We start from the raw sequence: 19,308 nt of genomic DNA, 5'->3' as shown, positions 1-19,308 counted from the left end.
GTGTTGCTCAGACAGGCTGTGCGTCATCGATCAAAATAAATGGTAATCAGAGGGAGCAATGTCTGATGAATACAGCGAGTGGGGTAGGACTTCCCATTTCAACGTTTCCAATATGTTTTGACGGGCTTTGCGATATGGGGTCGAGCATTGTCATGCTGCAAAATCACTTTATCGTGTCTATCGTTGTTGAAATGGCTTGTTGAGTCACTCCCAATGATCCTGCCAATTCTTCTTGCGTTTGACACGAGTCTTGATCAAGTAATGCCTTCAATTCTGCATCTTCGAAAACCTTCACTCTTCCACCGCCATGCCGGTCTTCGACGTCAAAATCATCGTTCTTGAAGCGTTGAAACCACTCTCGGCACGTTCTTTCACTAATTGCGGCTTCACCATACGTATTTGAGAGCATTTGATGAGCCTCAGCCACAGATTTTTTCATACTGAAGCAGAAAATTAAAACCTCCTACGAATGACGAGAATTTGGCTCGTGAGCTGACATTTTCAATCAAGAATAACTTTATGATGCAGACACAAATCGACTAATATTTCGATGGCGTTATGTTTACAAATGCCTAAGCTTATTGTATGACGTCTACGATCTATTTATTTTGACCACCACTTACTGCTACAGTCATCTTTTAAAAACGGACCGAACTAAGTTGTACACCCAATATAATATTTTATTATGTATTGTCACGGCTTTTTGCACTCCCGGACAACGCCGGGACGTGTGCTGGATCAAAAGGGGACGAAGAGAGAAAGGTGACAGGCCTCTCCGACGATTCCCTCGCACCTCCGACACTTCCGCGAAACAAATTTGCTGTTGGGCGCCAGACGCGTAAATTCGCGTCCGCAAAATCGCGAAAGAAAACCAAGACGAGACACTAGACGAAACGTGCGGATGTGCGAGGAATCGGCTAGCTCGACCTAAGGGCTGGGGCGGGGATGATGAAGGGCGGCGCGATATCCGGCGGGAAGACACGCCATAAAAAAAGCTACGAACTCAAGCGATTAACAAATCAAAAGTAACATTTATTCTTTCGTAATTCACGGGTGAACAATAAAGGCCGGTTCGGCTTCAGTCAATCAGACAAATCAAACAATTAATCACGCGAGCGTCAGAAAGGAAACAACAAAAATAGCGGTAGCGCGGACGCCAGAAAAGAACGGAGTATTACGGTATCGTATCGTCAACGCGCGGAAGGCGCGGTGATTAGCTCCGAGAAATACAATGAAATGAAACTGATAATTAATATGGAACATTGACAGTAAACGCAAAATAATCATAGAAATAAAACATATGGTCTCGCCGGAAAAATCGCGAGAGGACGATACCTCACGCTCGGAGCGCGTGAACGCAACGCCTGGAGTCGCACGAGAATTCTGTCGCCAATTATCTTAAGTCTAAAGCAAGTCATTAGGGAAAATACACTACTTTGTTTTCGGTGATTTTCGTAACGCGCAGAATGATACACCGAGATACTCGAAATAGCGCGGAATTCTGGAACGAACACAAGGAAAACTATGCGGAATTACCACGAGTAATAATAACACGCAATCACGACGGCACTGAGCTTATCGCGAAAACGGAGTAAATCACGCGAATAACGCTCTCCCGCTAGCACGACTACTTCTCACACGCAATCACCGAACAACGCATCCGAACATAACTATCCTAACACGCACAATTTTCTAAGGCAATTAGCCTCTCACAAACGGCCAATTAACGCGATTGATGTGCCGACGCGTACGACATTCCAACATGAGCAATGTTTGGTAATTTGATACGCCGGGAACACGGGAGGCGCGAGACGCAACCACGAGCGCGGACATTACACGAAACGGACTCGCGTTACCGAATTTTGCCACAAATCTATCGCAATCTCCAGAGGCTCGCTGTCGCGTCTTTATCTCAACTCCGCAGCCACATCATCCCGAGGCTTTTCGCTTTCGCTGTCGATCGCCATTCGATACGCGGTCTCAAGGGACCGTACGTGTCGCGATGTTACAACGTCTTTCCCGGACAAAAACGTGCACCGGAGGGCGGTGTCGTGGTTTTACATATTGATATTAAGTACTTGCGGGTAACCTCACCGATGCGATGCTTCCTCGTAGGGCTCCTCGCCGTCACCTCGTAGCGAGGATCGCCGCAGCGTAACAATAAGTTCTCCCGTCTCGGGGTGGCTAACGCGAATCTTAATGAAACTTAGCTATCGTGTTCGGACTCGCCGACGGACGACCAGAGAGTGTCTTGCTAGATTCGCTTGATAGCGGAATCGATGCGGCACCCCCTTCCTGAGGGGCGCGCCGACTAATCGGGAGCGAGCTTGCAAGCTCGCGCGGTATCTCAACGCAGAATCGTCGCAAGAGGATTCTTCGGGGGCGCGCAACGGTCTATCGGCGGCGTAGCCACTCCTTCGATTTGTCCCTGGGCAGCGGACTGGGCTTTGTTTTGGCCGGTGTGCTCCGGTTGGACCTCGGGGCGGTGATCAGTCACCCCGCGGGCCTGGTATTTTGTGGGGCAAATTGCTGAGGTCGGGTTTTCCCCGGTACCTGGGGCCCCGCTATCGGCGGCCTTTATCCACCGCTGCCTCATTCGCCGCACGCCTGCCGCATTGCTTTTGCCGCCCGCGATCCCAGTGGTTGCCGCTCTCGCCACCCCTCCTCGGTCCTTGGTCCTCCAGGATCCTTCCGTCATCGGTGTTCCTTCGAAGAGTCGCCGTGGTGCGGGTGAGACGCGCATTACAATTACACATGAAAATAAAACAATAGTCAAAACGCGAAAATGATATAAATTTTTGGCCTCTGGAAATCTCGTCGTCGCCTCTCTGGCTCGTCCCTGGGCGCGATTATCCGCGCCTTGTAACGGCGGCGGGGCGCTGCCACGAAGCGGTGGGCCGCAACGTCACAGTATATATTGCGACGCTTTTTCCCCCGGTCTCGCAATCTGGTGGAGGGCTATCGTGGATTGGCAGCACGCGCAACTAATTCAGACACCAAATGATTGGACGCCAAGTGCGACGAATCGCACCACCGTACACTATTATCTCTAACGCAATATTCCTGGCAATACCTCAGGGCGTAGGGCTCGTTCAGGGAATTCGGAGAGAGGCGTCACGCAATCAATCACACACAAGAGAATAAATAATAATAACATATAATATATTTAGTCAGGTAATGTCAATAGGTGTAGGTACAATCGGTCTGAGCCTCTCGCATTACCGCAAAAATGTCGGATAGGCTGACGCACGAATGCCGCATAAATACCGCAATAAGTGCACGCGGTAATGTCAAATTAAATACTGTAGATTAACGCACGCGAAGTTAGATCAACGCAACAGATAAACGCCGACGAACACACGAAAGCTTAACATAAGAAACAATTACGATTCAGGTATAGCGGTACCTGGCTTTGAACTCACAACGAACTTACGCCACGAGGGCGACGAACCGACTCGCCGCACCTTCGGTTGCTCCTTCAACGCGCACCCGGGCCACCTCAATTCCGCACGACGCAAAATTTATGGGCGATCTCGCCGTGTCGACCACGCTGGCCGGCGGTTGCCCCCGAACACGAAATAAGGACTCGTATCGCGAACGATCCCACGGCTTGCCACGCAAATCCCGAATTCTGTCGCAAGCACGGAGATTCCGCGGCCCCGCGCCGATCCCGTCGATCCCTTCGTCCCGCCAAACATAATATTCGCCGTCCTTGAGGGCCCGGATACGTTACTCAGATACGAGGGCGAGTGCCCTTCAAATTACATGACCACTCGCGGCTTGCCGTTACCCGCACAACTCGCTCCCGTTATCGCCACGCAAGGCATCACTCTCATATGGCCAAGACGCGACACGATTACGAACATAGACTCTAACACAATGAAACGCGACACAAGTACGAATATGAACACCATGAAACGCGACCCGATTACTTACATTAACGCAACGAGACGTTACACAATTCGATCCGATTAATCCGACTCACATATCCCAGCCACGCGACTGTCGGCCGTGGCGGTGCTCGCGGGGAGGGCACGATTGGTCTCTACGCACTAGAGAGCTCACTCTCGGCAGGGCCCTGGCACGATTTTCACCCGACTCTATCTTAATGCGAGCGCAAGGTACTGCACGCGCTCATCCCGCAGTCCACAGGTAATCCTGCGGCGCTCAGGTAACCGATGCGTGCCATGGGCCAGTGCCTCGAGCAAACCCTCTTTTTCTTAACGCGGGGACGCCAGAGTGGTGACCTTACAATGCGTCGTAGTCCCTTCGGTAGTCCGGGCAGCTCAGGATCCGGGTGATGCTTCTCGCTCTTTAGCCGGCACGACAGTGGCGGAAACGATGACCTGCCGGGATCGCGCCGGTTCCCCGCGCCTGCGCTGTAGCGTGTCGCTCGACCGGATTGCCGATCCTAGCGCTCCCGGCGCCTAGGCCGCACGTGCGCCGCTCCTTCCGGTGGCGCCACTCCAATTCTGTGGCGCTCTCATTGGCGCCTCAGCTTCTCGCGCGCTTCCTCTTCCGGCGGCGTCGCTCCAATTGCCTCCGATTCGGCGCGGGCTTTTCGAATCACCCGGCTGTCCGGGCCGCGATGATCGAGTCGGCGTTCGGGGTCAGGCTGGCCGGGCCTCGGCCCCGTCCGCCGGCATCCCCTCAAGGCGACGGCCCCAAGGCTGCGTCTTTTCCTGGGCCGCTCCTCGGCACCCTGTTCTGACTGGCGTTTCGTTCGAGCGTGTCCCGAGGTGTTCTAGACTGCTATCCTGCCGCTGTTGCGACCGAGTGCGGGGAGGTCCGGGCAATCCGACTTTCGGCCACGTCCTCTGGCCGTCTCCTTAATTCTCTGCCCTTCCTCGTGGCGGCTCCCGGCCGTTACATGTTGACTCCAGCCACCATTGGCGATCCCTTAACTGCTAATTAGACCAATTAAGAATACGCAACCGCCTTCCCCTCGCTCCCACGAGAAAGCATCCCCGAAATCCCCTCGGCCGAGCCCGTCCGGGAAGTAGACGCGACTTGTCACGTCACAATATATAAACGAGCTCGTAAATTACGCCATAAACCCATGTGACAACTTGTCTCGCGTGAAAATAGGCCAGTAAAATTAGGTCTGAAAATGGCAAAACAGATTGACAAGCCAATTTTTTAAGGGTGACTAGAGGGTTATAGGAGATGTTCGAATTCACAAAGTTTCAACAAAATTTTTCTGTGCGTCGGCGGCTATCTTGAAAATAAGAGTAAGTTTGAATATCTCGGCTTCTATTGGTAAATTTTCTTTTCAGTTTTATATAGAAAAATATTTGCTACAACTTTTGTTTGGAAAAATGTTTAATAGCTGTCAAGGAAAAAAATTACAACCAAAAAAGTGCCGTCAATTTGAACATTTTTATTGACAATTATATTGCCCCCTGTTGCTTTTATAAAAAAAATGTTCAAATAACTTGTGTGTGCGTGTGTGTGTGTAGAGGATTCAGTTCTCTAGAATTTTCGTATATTCGCTTTTGCGGTGATTTAACAAATACCTTTGGCGCCCTTTATCTCTGGTATTTGTTGAGTTACCGCAAAAGCGCATATATGAAAATTGTAAGAATTGAGTCCTCTACAAGAGTTTTATTTAAACATTTTTTTTATAAAACCAATAGAAGAAAATATAATTGGCAATAAAAATGTTCAAATTGACGAAAGTTTTTTTGTTGTAACTTTTTTCCTTTGATAGCTATTAAACAATTTTTTAAACAAAAATTGTAGCAAATATTTTTCCCTACAAAACAAAACAAAATAAAAAGAAATCCGACCAATAAAAGCCGAGATATCTAAACTTACCTTTATTTTCAAGATGGCCGCCAACGCACAAAGAAATTTTATTGGAACTTTGTGAATTCGGGCATCTTCTATGACCCTCTACTTATCCTTAAAAAATTGGCTTTTTAATCCGTTTTGTAGATATTCGGTGTTTTTCAAGCTAATTTTACTGACCTAAAAGTGTATGCGTGGAGGTAGTAGGTTCCGCCACTCTGCGGGGGGCTACATTATTGTAAACTAGACACATAGTGTGCCTTCAAAGTACATGCGTAGGTTTTTCAAGTCTGAAAAGTTATAAACCCATTAATGAATATGCTAATTAATGTACTATTATTTTGACATATATATTAGTCATTTATGCCTTTTAATACTCAAAATAACTTACATTTCTCAAATTTTTTTGTTAATAACTTTTGAATAAACAATGAGCGCTGAAACCTTCTGAAGGTCACTCAGGAGGGTGACCTTGACAACATACGAAAATATCAAGGTCATCCAAGGTGACCTTCTCCATGTACACAATTACCAATTTTACTTTTGAAAGAGTCCTCCGAAAACACGTTTGCCTCGATAAGAATTGCAACATGGCACACAACCTCACTAAACTCTGTTGGTCACGTGGACACCATAAGTCGCGTTTACAGTATTAATGGTGAGTTCATACAACATGCAGATTTCGAGATAATTGCAATGACGACTCCGCCCCGGTGATGACTTTGCCCCGGTCTCCCTCATTATAAATAGCAAGTTTTTTTTAGATTAACCCGTTGTGGTCACACCTCCTAAAAATAACGTAATGGTCACATGGGGTCTAATGGACCCCACGGAGAAAAACAGTTGCCATTTGCGTTCTTTTTGATGTGTCGACTCAAACCTTGAACTGGAATTTAGTTTAAGACTTTCTCTTTATAATTCAATAATGTTTTTCTCCTTTTTAAAATTTTTTTATGTTGAAAAAACGCGAGAAAGAAAATTTTCGAAAAATTTGCCTTTTTTTTACAAAAATATTCATCAAAATTTCAATTTTTGAGATAGAGCAAAAAACCTTCCTGCGTTTTACTCTCGAAATAGTATACTTTTAAGAAAAAAATAGTATTATAACGTGCTTTGAAAAAAGTATATTTATTTTACAGTTTGAAGTTGTCAATTTTCATGAAACTCGTAAAATTAGATAGGTCAGCTTTGAACGTGTAAAATAAAGTGAAAAACTGTTTTTATGAGAAAAACTGTATATTATAGAGTCAGTATTACTGTATAGAGTCAGCAGTCGTTCGAGATCGCAGATAATATGACATCTGTATAAACGTTATAACCTATTATTTTGTGGCAAAAGAAAAATGACAGTACGTGCACTAATACTTACGTTGTCAATCACAATTTAACGAAAAAAAAAAAAAAATTTTAGCACACGTTTTTTTTCGATTTTGCCACACTGTGGTCACACGGGGTCTGCTGGACCCCCCCAAAAAAAAACCGTCCGTACAAATTGATGTCTACAGACGCACTGGCGCCCTGCTGACTTTCGAAAAGTCTTGAAACTTATTGTAGTACCTTCAAACAACATCAGATGGTGCCATAAGTTCCATGCTAAACCGTCTCTTCGAAGATACGTAGACGCAAAGTTAGCCTGGGGTCCACTAGACCCCATGTGACCACAACGGGTTAAAAAAATTTGACTGATATTTTTTCATGATTTGAATTTGTATATATAGTTCCGACCTTATGTATGTATCTTGTACAAATATTGAGCAATATATTGCTAAATTTAAGAAATCATAATATTTTAACAATAAAATTTTATAATTTAATTAATAATATACATATATATATATATATATATATATATATATATATATATATATATATATAAAAGAATATCGTACGAGTTTTATTAAAATAAATTTGATATTTTTTTTGCTTAAAATAATCTGTTTTGTAAATGTACATATCAATTCATTTTAATTTGTTGTTTTGGAATTAAGATATATATTTTTGTATATTATTAAAATGTATTTTATTTTTATTATCTTGCAGAACATGCGGGTATTTCTTGACGAAGCAAAGAACGGAGCCATCGTAATATCGTTAGGATCAAATGTAGAATGGAAAAATGTCGGCATAGACAAGGCTAAAGCCGTTATACTGGCTCTGTCAAAATTGAAGCAACGAGTGCTTTGGAAGTTAGATATTAAATTACCATTTCAAGTACCGAACAATATAATGATTATGAAGTGGATTCCGCAAAAAGAAGTTCTGTGTACGTTTTTTGATTCTTAAAAAACATATACAAAAAGTACATAAAACTCATACAAAAATACATGAAAAACATGAAACTCGATATACATTTTTATATAATATTTATTTAATTTTATCCATTATTTTTTTTTTTAATACATTTTTTAACAAATTTTTATATTTAAGTTTGTGACTTTAGACTTCTTTTTAACAATTGGAATTTTAGTTTATAATATGCAATTTTTAGATATTATTGTGACATATTCTCTTAAATAACTATAAGCAAAATAAAATTTATAGTTGACAGATCATTTAGGTACTTTTTCATGTACTTTCAATTCAAATTATATTAAAATCGGTGTTTCATGATATGAAAAATGTTACAGTAGACTTATACAAACCCATACAGTGAGAGACCAAATTAGTTGATAAAACCAAAATTTTTTTGTTGGCGAGTTTTGTTTTGTTAAATTAAATCAATTGATTTCTGCAAATGATAAGGTTGTTTAGAGAAACTAACTTCTTTTGTTGAAAGAATTTTGTTCCTTTAACAAATATTATTTAAATTCGTGTTGTCCAAAACAAAAATTATTCTTTTAGTTGCAATTCGTAGTTAATTCTTAGCCCAATAAATTATTTTTTTTCGTACAACACAATTTATTTTGTTTGTTCAAACAAATAGTTCCCGTATTTAGTTGTAGCCGAATTGGATCTTTTGTTCTTTGAATAAAATATTTGGTTCCATATACATATTCTTGCAACAAAATTATCTTGTTCTTCCAAAAAAAGTATTCGTTTGCTCATATAAAAACAAATAACTTATGTTGTGTCAACTATTTGGTTACTCCAATCAAATGGGTTTCTCAGTGATACAATTATTTTCTTAATCAAACAGTTCTAGCATGACTTATTAGGCATTTCAAAGATAAATTAAAAGATTAATTTAAACATTAGAAACTTGCACATTGCTTCCTCATCATTACAGATTGCTACCATTGCTTCTATTTTATTTTGCTCACAAAGCTCCACTATGAGAAAGCTTGTATTTTATTTGATGCATAATTATTAGTATTTATTAGTTTGGTTTCCTCATAGAAGAAACTTTATGAGCAAAATAAAATAAAAGCAATGGTAGCGATCTGTAATGATGAAGAAGCAATGTGCAAGTTTCTAATTTGCACACTTTTTTAATTTTAAATTTAACCATTTTATGAATTAAAAAAGGGTCAGCTTAGTAGCACAAGTGAGATTTTACAATTAACGTAATATCAAATCGATGTTGACTTTGGGAGTTTAGGCTATTATGGTCCATATATGGACTTTGCATATAAACCTTTGTTTGCTTATAAAACTAGATCTAATCAAGCAAATTTTAAAGAATTATATATAAAATAGGGGTGGAAAAGACTGAAGAATATAACAGAATTATATAGTTCGATATTTCAAAATTGGCGGAAGTTAGAGCAACTACAAACATTTCTTAAAGAATTCAAAATTTTATAAAAAAAAATCTTTTTTACCGATTATCGCCACATTTAATACCAACCTTCTTTTAATGATACTCTATATAAAATTACATGTCCCCTGTAGCACAGTGGCGTTAAATGACGTTTTAATGACGTCTCTAGACGTCTCTAGACGTCTCTGTGCTACTAGGGGTATTAATTACACATGTAACTTTTTAAGCAAAAATCGGTAATTCCGGTCCTGTGAACTTGGCACACCATACCTAAAAATCTAAAAGTTTTTTTAGAGTTCTGATTTTCTTTCGAATAGTTCTAGAGTTTTAGATAAGCATTTTAAATAGTTATTCCGATGATTAATTACAATAAAATCGAATTTGAAAATATGGTACGCTAAGTTCACACAGCGCATCAAATCATGAAAATCAATTATTTCTTTGGAGTTCTAGTTTGTTTTACAATAAAAATTCTACAGTTCCGTATTAAATATATCAATAGTTCTAGCAATTAAAAGCAAAAAATCGATTTCTTAAAATCCAGTGCCCAAAACTGTAACACCTAGAAAAGTAACAGTTTCGACCGGATCGTAATTTTGCGACTTTTCTACGTAGTTTTGCAAGAAATTTTAATCACTTTCCAGTAATGCAATTATTTTAAAAATAAAAAGTCATATTTAACACAAGAAGAAATTTTTATTAAGGATAAATTTTTTTACACGTTTTAGCCGATCTGATAAGAGTTCTGCGTAGCGTTCCTTAAATTCTATAAAAAAGTTATATAAGTTTTGTATGTGAAATAATTATTTTTCAAGTTTTCACCGCATTTAACATTTAAAAATCAACTTTTCCACGATTTTAGACAGTTCTGTAAGTTTTATTATAATTTTCCTACAGTTCTAAACGTGTTCTAACGTTTTCCGAAGAGTTCTGACGATAAGCATTATTTATTCATTTGTTAAATAATTCTTTCTCTCGAAAAAGCCGCATTTACGGGTTTCTAGGTGAGGCGCTAGCCGATTTTCGACAGTGTTCTTTGAGTTCTATTATAATTATCCTATAGTTCTGAACGTGTTCTAACATTTTCCAAAGAGTTGCGGTGATAAAAATTATGTGATTATTTTTTAAATAGTTTTTTCTTTCAAGAAAGCCGCATTTACGGGTTTGTAGGTGAGGCGCTGGCCGATTTTCGACAGTGTGTTTTGTGAGTTCTATTATAATTATTCTGTAGTTCTAAACGTGTTCTAACATTTTATCACTAGAAACAGTTCTAGTGATAAAAAAAAATTATGTGAATATTTTTTATTATAAATAATTTTTTCTTTTAAGAAAATTGCATTTTTTAAGAAATAACAATTTCTTTTTATGTATTAAATATGGTTTTTATTTTCAAAATAATTGCATTACTGGAAAGTGATTAAAATTTCTTGCAAAACTACGTGGAAAAGTCGCAAAAATACGATCCGGTCGGAACTGTTACCTTTCTTATGGTGCGTCTCCACCTGAGAGTAAGAACTCTCGAGAGCAAAAAGAAAGAGAGAGAGAGAGATACTCTCGAGAGTCTCTTTCTCTTTTTTTGCTCTAGAGAGTTCTTACTCGCAGGTGGACACGCACCTTCAGATAGATGTTACAGTTTGGGCACTGGATTTTCAGAATACGATTTTTTGCTTCTAATTGCTAGAACTATTGATATATTTGATACGGAACTGTAGAACTATTGTAAAACAAACTAGAACTCCGAAGAAATAATTGATTTTCATGATTTGGTGCGCTGCGTGAACTTAGCGCATCATATTTTCAAATTTGATTTTTTTGTAATTAATTATGGGAACTATTTAAAATGTTTATCTAGAACTCTAGAATTATTCAAAAGAAAATCAAAACTCTAAAAAAACTTTTAGATTTTTAGGTATGGTGTGCCAAGTTCACAGGACCGGTAATTCATTCACCAATCCTCACCAAATTTAATACTTTTTAAATATATTCTATCCATCAAATATCTTACATTTTTCTTAAGCAGAAATCGGTAACCTTTTCACCGATCCTCTCAAAATTCAAAACAACTTTCTTTTAATGATACTCTATATAAAATTACATGTTTATCTTATACACATTTTAAGCAGAAATCGGTAATTCCTTCACCAATCTTTGCCAAATTCAAAACAACCTTCCTTTAATGATACTTTATATATAAGATTACATGTATAGCTTGTACACTTTTTAGGCAAAAATCGGTAACCCCCTCACCGATCATTGCCAAATTCAACACTAACTTACTTTTAATGATACTATTCATAAAAAAAATTTAGCTCAATATCTCAAAATTTGCGGAAATCGGGGTAATTATGTAGATTTTTTAAGATAGAAATTGGTAACCTCTTTATTATTAGCATTTTTTATTAATTCTATTATATTCTTCAGTTTTTTCTACCTTTATTTTATATATAATTCTTTAAGATTTGGTTAATAAGTTCTTGAGTTATAGAAATTTGGGTAAATTTGGCACACACGCATATACACACATACGTACATTTTTTAAAATAACGATTTTTTGACGTTTTAGAACATTTTGAACACATTGGCATCAAAAACTAAAAAAAAAAAACTATTTTTTCTTTGGCTTTTTCTACACCTATTTCATATATAATTCTTTAAAATTTGGTTGATTAAACCTAGCTTTATATGCGATCAAAGGTCCATATACAAAGTTTATGAAAACAAAGCTTCCTTTATGAGAAAGCAAAATCAGTTTCTTTTACATTGAATTTATTTAATTATCTCTATAATGGCGCTGAGATTATCCGGATATCCAAATATTCGAATGTCTGATTACTGTGAACAATAGCATTCCCCAGAAAATTCTACCCCTGTTTCATTCGTAATTCTTTGAAATTCAATCAATTATTTCAAGAAAAATTGAAAAAATTAAAAAAACCAGTTTCCAGAAAATCGGTAACGAAAAACTCTACACGTCATGGCATTCCCCGGAAAATTCTACCCCTGTTTTATACGTAATTCTTTGATATTCGGTCAATTATTTCAGGAAAAATTGAAGAAATTAAAAAAACCGGTTTCCAGAAAATCGGCAACAAAAAACTATACACGTCATGGCACTCCCCGGAAAATTCTACCCCTGTTTCATATACTTTGGGTAAAAATTCGATCCACTAACGAATGAGTAGTTCGCGGACAAACGGACGGACGGACGGACAGACAGACGGACAGACAAACAGTCGGGTTACTAGTATGATATATTAAATGTATTATATTTTTATTGCATACTTTCACAATTTTCTGGAGTAAAATTTTACTCTAAATAGAATAATCATATTGACTCTTTACAGTAAACTCTCCTTAAAAAGATTATAGTGAAAATTCAATCCAAGGGAGTAAATCACCACTTCAACCTTGTCATTATTTACGTTGTTAAAGTAAAATTTTCAATTAAAAGTTGACAGATCCGAACATTATAAGTTAAATTAATTTCTGTTCCATTCAACATCCGGACCATCCTAATTATCTTAATTATCCGGATAATTTTAAATATTTAGCTTATTCCCTTTTGTTATATATTTTTTTTCAAATATTGCAGATATTCGAAAAATAAAATAATTTTATTTTATCAACTGCTCAACGCTAATCATTAGTGCCTGAACAATTTCATTTTCTTTCATAATTTTTTTTACACTCAAGATTATTCTAGTTTCCAAGTTACAATAATTTTATAATCTCTTTGTATAATAAGTTTTTATAATAAAAATATTATTTTTTGCTATTACCTATATGTAAATTATTTAAAAATAATTCACAAATAACAACATTTATTTATTAAAATGTACATTGTATCAAGAGACACGGTAGTGTCTCGCGCCAAGTACACGCGGAGCGAGACCGACCGTGACTCTTTTACGCGACGCAACGGGTTGCGAGTACTCGAGATGTTGAGATTTCGATAACGAGTGAACGGATCAAGTACTAAGTAAGTTAGATGTACTTACATCTATCACGCACCAGCGCTACATCATACATAAACATTAGATAGCCCCTAGGTAGAACCTCAACCAGAACCGAGCTCAAGTGTAAATAGATAGCTATTGAGCTTCTGTTTAAATTCATTTAGAGACGAAGACGACACCACCTCGGTAAGAAGCGAATTCCATAAGTAAATATTCGCTAGGTGAAAGGACTGGTGGTAAGTCTCAGTTCTGTGAATGGGAATTTGGAAAGTACTAGGCAGTGCCAGCCGTGACGATCGTCTAATCGAGAGATCGGCTCTGACAAAGATCTCAGAGAGGTAACTAGGAGACATACCATAATGTATCTTGAACATTTCGATGCCAAGGAAATAGAGACGTCGATTTCTAACAGACAACCACCTTAATTGGTGACGGTAAGGAGTGATATGTTCGTCTCGGCTCAAATTAAAGATAAACCGAATCGTACAATTGATAAGCCTCTGCAGTTTTATGTTAAGCTCATCAGTAACATCGTTATAAACAAGAGAGCAGTAGATTAACAGAGGCCAAATCAATGCAGACACAAGTTTTACACGCAATTGTAATGATAAGGAGTTTTTGTGAAACTTAAGCTTGTGCAGCGTGAAGTGTACCCGCTTAGAAATATGAGCGACGTGGCCATTCCAAGTTAGATCGGAGCTCATAATGACACCCAGATTCCGAGCCTGGGAGACAAACGGAATAGAGGTACCACTGACAGAGATGAGAGGAAAATCGTGTAGATCAATTTGGTCGACATAACGCTTGCTACCGAATATTAATACTTTGGATTTCTTAAGATTGAGAGACAATCCATTTGTGGTCGCATATTCAGAGATGACTCCGACATCATGGGCCACCAACTGCAAGGCAACATTCAACTGACTAAAGAGACACTTACGGTAAATCTGAGTGTCGTCAGCAAAAATCAAGCGTTGGGTAAATCTAAGAAACGCACCAATGTCATTAATGAAAAAGGGAAAAGAAGAGCGGTCCCAATACTGATCCCTGAGGCACGCCAGAGGTGATGGATAGCCACTCGGAGAATTCACCAACCAGATCAACGACCGCCTGAGAGCGACCAGTTAGGTAGGAATAGATTAGTTTGAGGGCCAGATCTGAAAACCCTAGTTTCCTGAGTTTAGACAGAAGCAAAGGATGAGAGACAGTGTCAAAAGCCTTGCTGAACAAAAAGGCGTGATATCCGTATTAAATTACCTTTTAAAGAAAAGGTAAAAAAGGGAGGGATTGTGTAACGGACTTGGACGTGGTGGACGGCCCAAGGAGAGAGGAGCGGAGAACGTGGTGCGAGAGGAGAGAGAAAGGAGAGAGACCGGAGGAGGTGGATTGGATGGAGAGGGCAGAGAGGAAGATGAGGAAGTGAAGGAGACGGGAAAATCGAAGCGGGAGGAGAGAAACGGAGGATGAAAAAGGCGGAGTAATATGGAGGTTAGGAAAGAGACTGATAGAGCGAGAGGGGGGAGACGAGCGGGGGCAACAGAACTGATGCGAGAGCAACGCGGCGCTCGCGCAGGCGCGCCGAGGGTGATGAGCGCGGAGGAGGAGGATAGTAGATACGGCAGCGGGGGACAGCAATGGGGCGAGAGGTTGTGTGGAGAAAGCGGAGAGGATAGAGGGCGCAGCAAAAGGAAGAAAGTGAGACGGCGGCGCTGGATTGCAGCTGAAAAGGGGCTGGCACGACTGAGAGAGAGGTAAGGAACCGAGAAAAGTTGGACGCACTGGCAGAGGTGAAGTGTAAAGGAGGAAAGTATACAGAAGGTGAAAAGAAAAGGTGTAAGGGAGATGCGAAGGAGAAAAACCGTGGAGGGAGCGGACGGAAGACTGTAAGTAGAGGAGGAACAAGAGAGACGAGGAGGAGGCGGAGACGGACGGAGATAGAGGGAGAAGAGAGGTGCAATAAATAACATACATACGCGGCTTGTTTATACAGGGATAGGAAAAGAGACGATGGCAGGGATGGGGCAAAGGTCGGAGGAGACAGAGTGGGTTGAGGAGATCAGGAAAGAAGTTAGGAAGATAGGCCAGGAAATCAGGAAAGAAATAAGACGGGAAGGAAAAGACATCAGGAAGAAATTAAAGGAGATTAGAGTGAGGTTGGAGAGGCTGGATGAGGGGCGCTGGTGGTGCGAGGAAAGCGAGGAGCAGGATGAGGAGGAAGAAAGAGAGACAGATGAGAGCAACGGGTGGAGAGGGAGGGAAAAGGAATCAGCGAGGATGAAGAGGAGTACAGGGGAGTGGCAAGAAAGGAAATGACGGAGGAGGATGGAACGGAAGGCAGCTAGGGAGGTTGAAGTGAGAAGGGGTTGGGAAGAGACTGGTGGGAGGAGGTGGCCAGCGAGGAAGATAGGAGAAAGGAGGAGGAGAACATGTACGCGGCAAGAGGACATACACAGGAGAGGAAAAAGGGTGAGAAGGAAGGATGAGAATAAAAAGGAAACAGAAGGGAGAGCGAGCAGGGGAGAAGAAGGCAGAGGCTACAAAAGAAGAAAGGGCGGCCAAGGAGGGCAAAGGGAGGACCGGAGGAAAGAGTAGGGAGAAGAGGGAGCAGAAGAGAGGAAATAGAGCGCGGAGGCGGCAGAAGACAGGGAGGAGAAGTGAGGAGAAAAAGAGAAAGAAAAGAAAGAGAGGAAAAAGAGGAAAGGAAGGAGAGGGAGAGGATGCTTGGTCAGGGGGAAGGCTGGAGATTGGAGAAGCGGAGAAAGCACGAGGATTTGGAGAAGAGGAAGGTAGGGAGAAAGGAGAATGGCCGAGGGAGGAGAATGGAGAGAAGGAGGATAGGAAAGGAAGAGAAGGCGAGAGACTAAAGGAGAGAGTAAAGAGGCTGGAGGAAGAGAGAGAGCAAAAAAGAGAGAAAAAAGAAGATGTAGTATGGAGAAGGTTGGATGGGAGGGACGCGGAAGAAAGGAGGGGCATGATGGTAACGGGTAGCAGAGAAGGTACTAAGGAAAGAGCCAAAGATTAGAAGGGTCTGGGAAAGGAAAGGGGAAGGAGGGAGAGAGGTTTTGATAGTGGAGATGGAGAATGAGAGGGAGAGGGCAGAGTTGCTGGGAAGATTTGGAGAGGTTAGGCAGAGGTGAAGGATTGGGGTGGACGAGGACCTGTCGATGAAAGAGAGGAGGACAAGGTGGAGGATGCTGAGAAGGCGAAGGAAAAGAGGGACAAGGGAAGAAGAGCGAGGGTGGAAAACAGGAGACTGTGGGTGGATGGAAGGGAGATAGAATGGAAGGAGGAGGAGGGAAAAATGGGAGGAGGTATAAAAGGGGAGGGGGATAACGTTTGATGGCTAGGAACGGGAGGAGGAGGAGAAGGGGGAGGGTGCTAGAGGATAGAAGGAAAAGCGAGAAAGAGGCTAAAGGTAAAGATAGCGGAGGACAGATAGGTGAAGGCGAAGATAAGAGAGAGAGAGAGGAAGGGGGAAATTAGAATAGGAGAGAGAGTGGAGGAGAGGAGGAGAGCAGGAGTGAGAGGAGGGTAAGAGGTGGAGGAGAGCACGAGAGAGACGGAGGAGAAACTCCACAGGAGCGGGGATGAGGATCAACAGACCCAGGGCAGGAGACAGACAGGAAGGAAGAGATGAGACAAGAAGAGGTGGAGGGAAAAGAACGAAGTCGGGAAAGAAGAGGAGAGGGATAAGGGAAGGGAAAAAGATTGTAAGGTCGCAAAAAGGCAGGAAATGAATAAAGGGGAACTTTTGTAAGAGGTTTGGGTACGTTCCTCGTTTAAAAACGCCTTGTAAACCCTGCGGGGAAATGCAATAAAACACATACATACATACAAAAGGTTAAAAAAAGGCGCCAAGAGTACACGCATAGTAGGATATATGTATTATGTTGTTACCCTGTTATGTTGTTACTTCGAAAAAACAAAGTGGTAGTATTATACCTCCAAATAGCTTAACTCTGTACATACTGTTTATAAAATGCGTAATAATATAAAAAGGCGTGATATCCGTACAAATTACTTTTTAAAAAAAAAAGGTAAAAAAAAGGCGCCAAGTACACGCATAGAAATGTATATGTTGTTACTTCGAAAAAAAAAAGAATGTGGTAGTATTATACCTAAAAAAACCTAAAAAACAAGTGGTAGACGTAATCTTTATTTATATCTCGAAAAATCTCGAAAAAATCTACGCAGTAGTATCTTTATTTCAGAAAAATTATAACTTAAGTGATACACATCACAAAAATATGTTACCTTATCAAAAAGAAGAGTCGCGCTTCAAGAGATCTATTACAAATAAAAAAAAAAAAAAATATCTCTTTAAAATACAGCGCCAAATACAGAGAGAACATATATATATATATATATATATATATATATATATATATTGCCTCAAAAAATAATTGTTGCACTACTTTGAAAAATCTTTACATTGTGTCAATTAAAAAAGAATGTATGATAACAATTTTATAAGATTAAAAAATTTTATTCAAATTTAACAAGAGAATACAAGATATTTAAATACAAAGTTTACATGTGTATTTTTTAGTGGTCACAAAAACTATTTTTCAATAGAATAAAAGATTTAATCACAAAGAATTACAGAGGTAACAGTAAAAAATGAAAATATTTTATTAAAATACATAAATTTTTTTTGTAAAAAAACTTGGCGCTGTTAGACCTCGAAATTTTATATAAATAAGGACAACAATAAATAAAAATAATTCAGAGAAGAATGCGATGGGAGTAATATTAAATGATTATCAGCGTGAATGTGCGAGTGAGTGATATGGGTTTATTTAACTGAGATTTTTATTGATGATGAAATGCTTATATCTATGTCAGATGATAATATATATATATAGTTGAGAATTAAAATTTATTATAATATATTTTTTTTAGCTCATAAAAATGTTAAAGCCATCTGGGCGCATGGTGGTATCTTTGGCACGCAAGAAGCCATTTGGGAAGGTGTACCAATAATTGTTACACCTGTCTTTTCGGATCAAAAATCCAATGCAGCAATAATAGTAGCTAAAGGTATTGGTATTCGTTTGGATATTAAAACTTTGTCCATGCAGTCAATATTACACGCGATTGAAGAAATACTTTACAATAAAAGGTATAATATTTCAAGTATTTTAATACATTTATAGCAATTATTATTTTTTAGAAATAAACGTAATACAATACAATTATATTCAATAATGTTTAAATTAGCATAGATCCATTAGTTGTATAAATTTCTATAAAAATTATGTTAAAAATAACATATTTCAGAATTTTTATACTTTCTTGTTTTTACTTTGTCTTCTCATATACAGTTATATTTTTAGTTTAGATATAAGTTTGTATTATATCATTGAAATTTTTTGTGCAGTTATACAAGAAACATGAAACGATTATCCAGCGAATTCCGGGATCGGCCAATACCGCCATTAGATTTAGCTGTTTGGAGCATTGAATACACCGTCCGTCATCCAAATGGAAGTTTAGCAACGTCGCTGAGATCTCAGAGCTGGGTGGAACAAAATCTGATTGATATCTACGTATTTCTTGTTTTTAATCTTTTAATAATATTGTTAAGTATATTCTTTGCAATAAAATTATTCATTAATTTTTATTATAGTCGCATTGTGTCAAAATTGCGTAAGACTAAACAGTCGTAAATTGTTGAAATATTGACAGATATTTCGTATAGTTATATGTAATGTTAAATATAATCTAAGAAAATAGAATTAATTTGTGTAAATATAGAAAACGTGTAGTATTAACTGCACACATATTGTAATTAATAGTGTGCTGTATTATAATAAATATTGCTAAAATAAATAAAGATACTGGTAAACATTAAAAATATTC

At 39.3% G+C, this 19,308-nt stretch overlaps 1 protein-coding gene across 2 annotated transcripts in view; it reads left to right on the top strand.

Moving 5' to 3' along the window:
- LOC143904866 (UDP-glycosyltransferase UGT5-like) overlaps positions 1-19,308 on the top strand; it is a 38,374-nt gene extending 19,066 nt beyond the window's left edge. Inside the window, exons 3-5 of one of the 2 annotated variants that reach the window (XM_077419839.1) lie at positions 7,831-8,053; positions 18,349-18,568; positions 18,827-19,308. In XM_077419839.1, coding sequence (XP_077275965.1) covers positions 7,831-8,053; positions 18,349-18,568; positions 18,827-19,115 — 732 coding nt within the window. In that variant the 3' untranslated portion in view covers positions 19,116-19,308. The remainder of the gene's footprint in view (positions 1-7,830; positions 8,054-18,348; positions 18,569-18,826) is intronic. The other variant, XM_077419838.1, reaches the window with a different exon arrangement.

The sequence above is a fragment of the Temnothorax americanus genome, unplaced genomic scaffold, assembly GCF_048541705.1.
Source record: "Temnothorax americanus isolate GAGA-0224 unplaced genomic scaffold, ASM4854170v1 Scaffold59, whole genome shotgun sequence".
Taxonomy (NCBI): Eukaryota; Metazoa; Arthropoda; class Insecta; order Hymenoptera; family Formicidae; genus Temnothorax; species Temnothorax americanus.
This window is presented reverse-complemented; position numbering and strand designations above follow the sequence as displayed.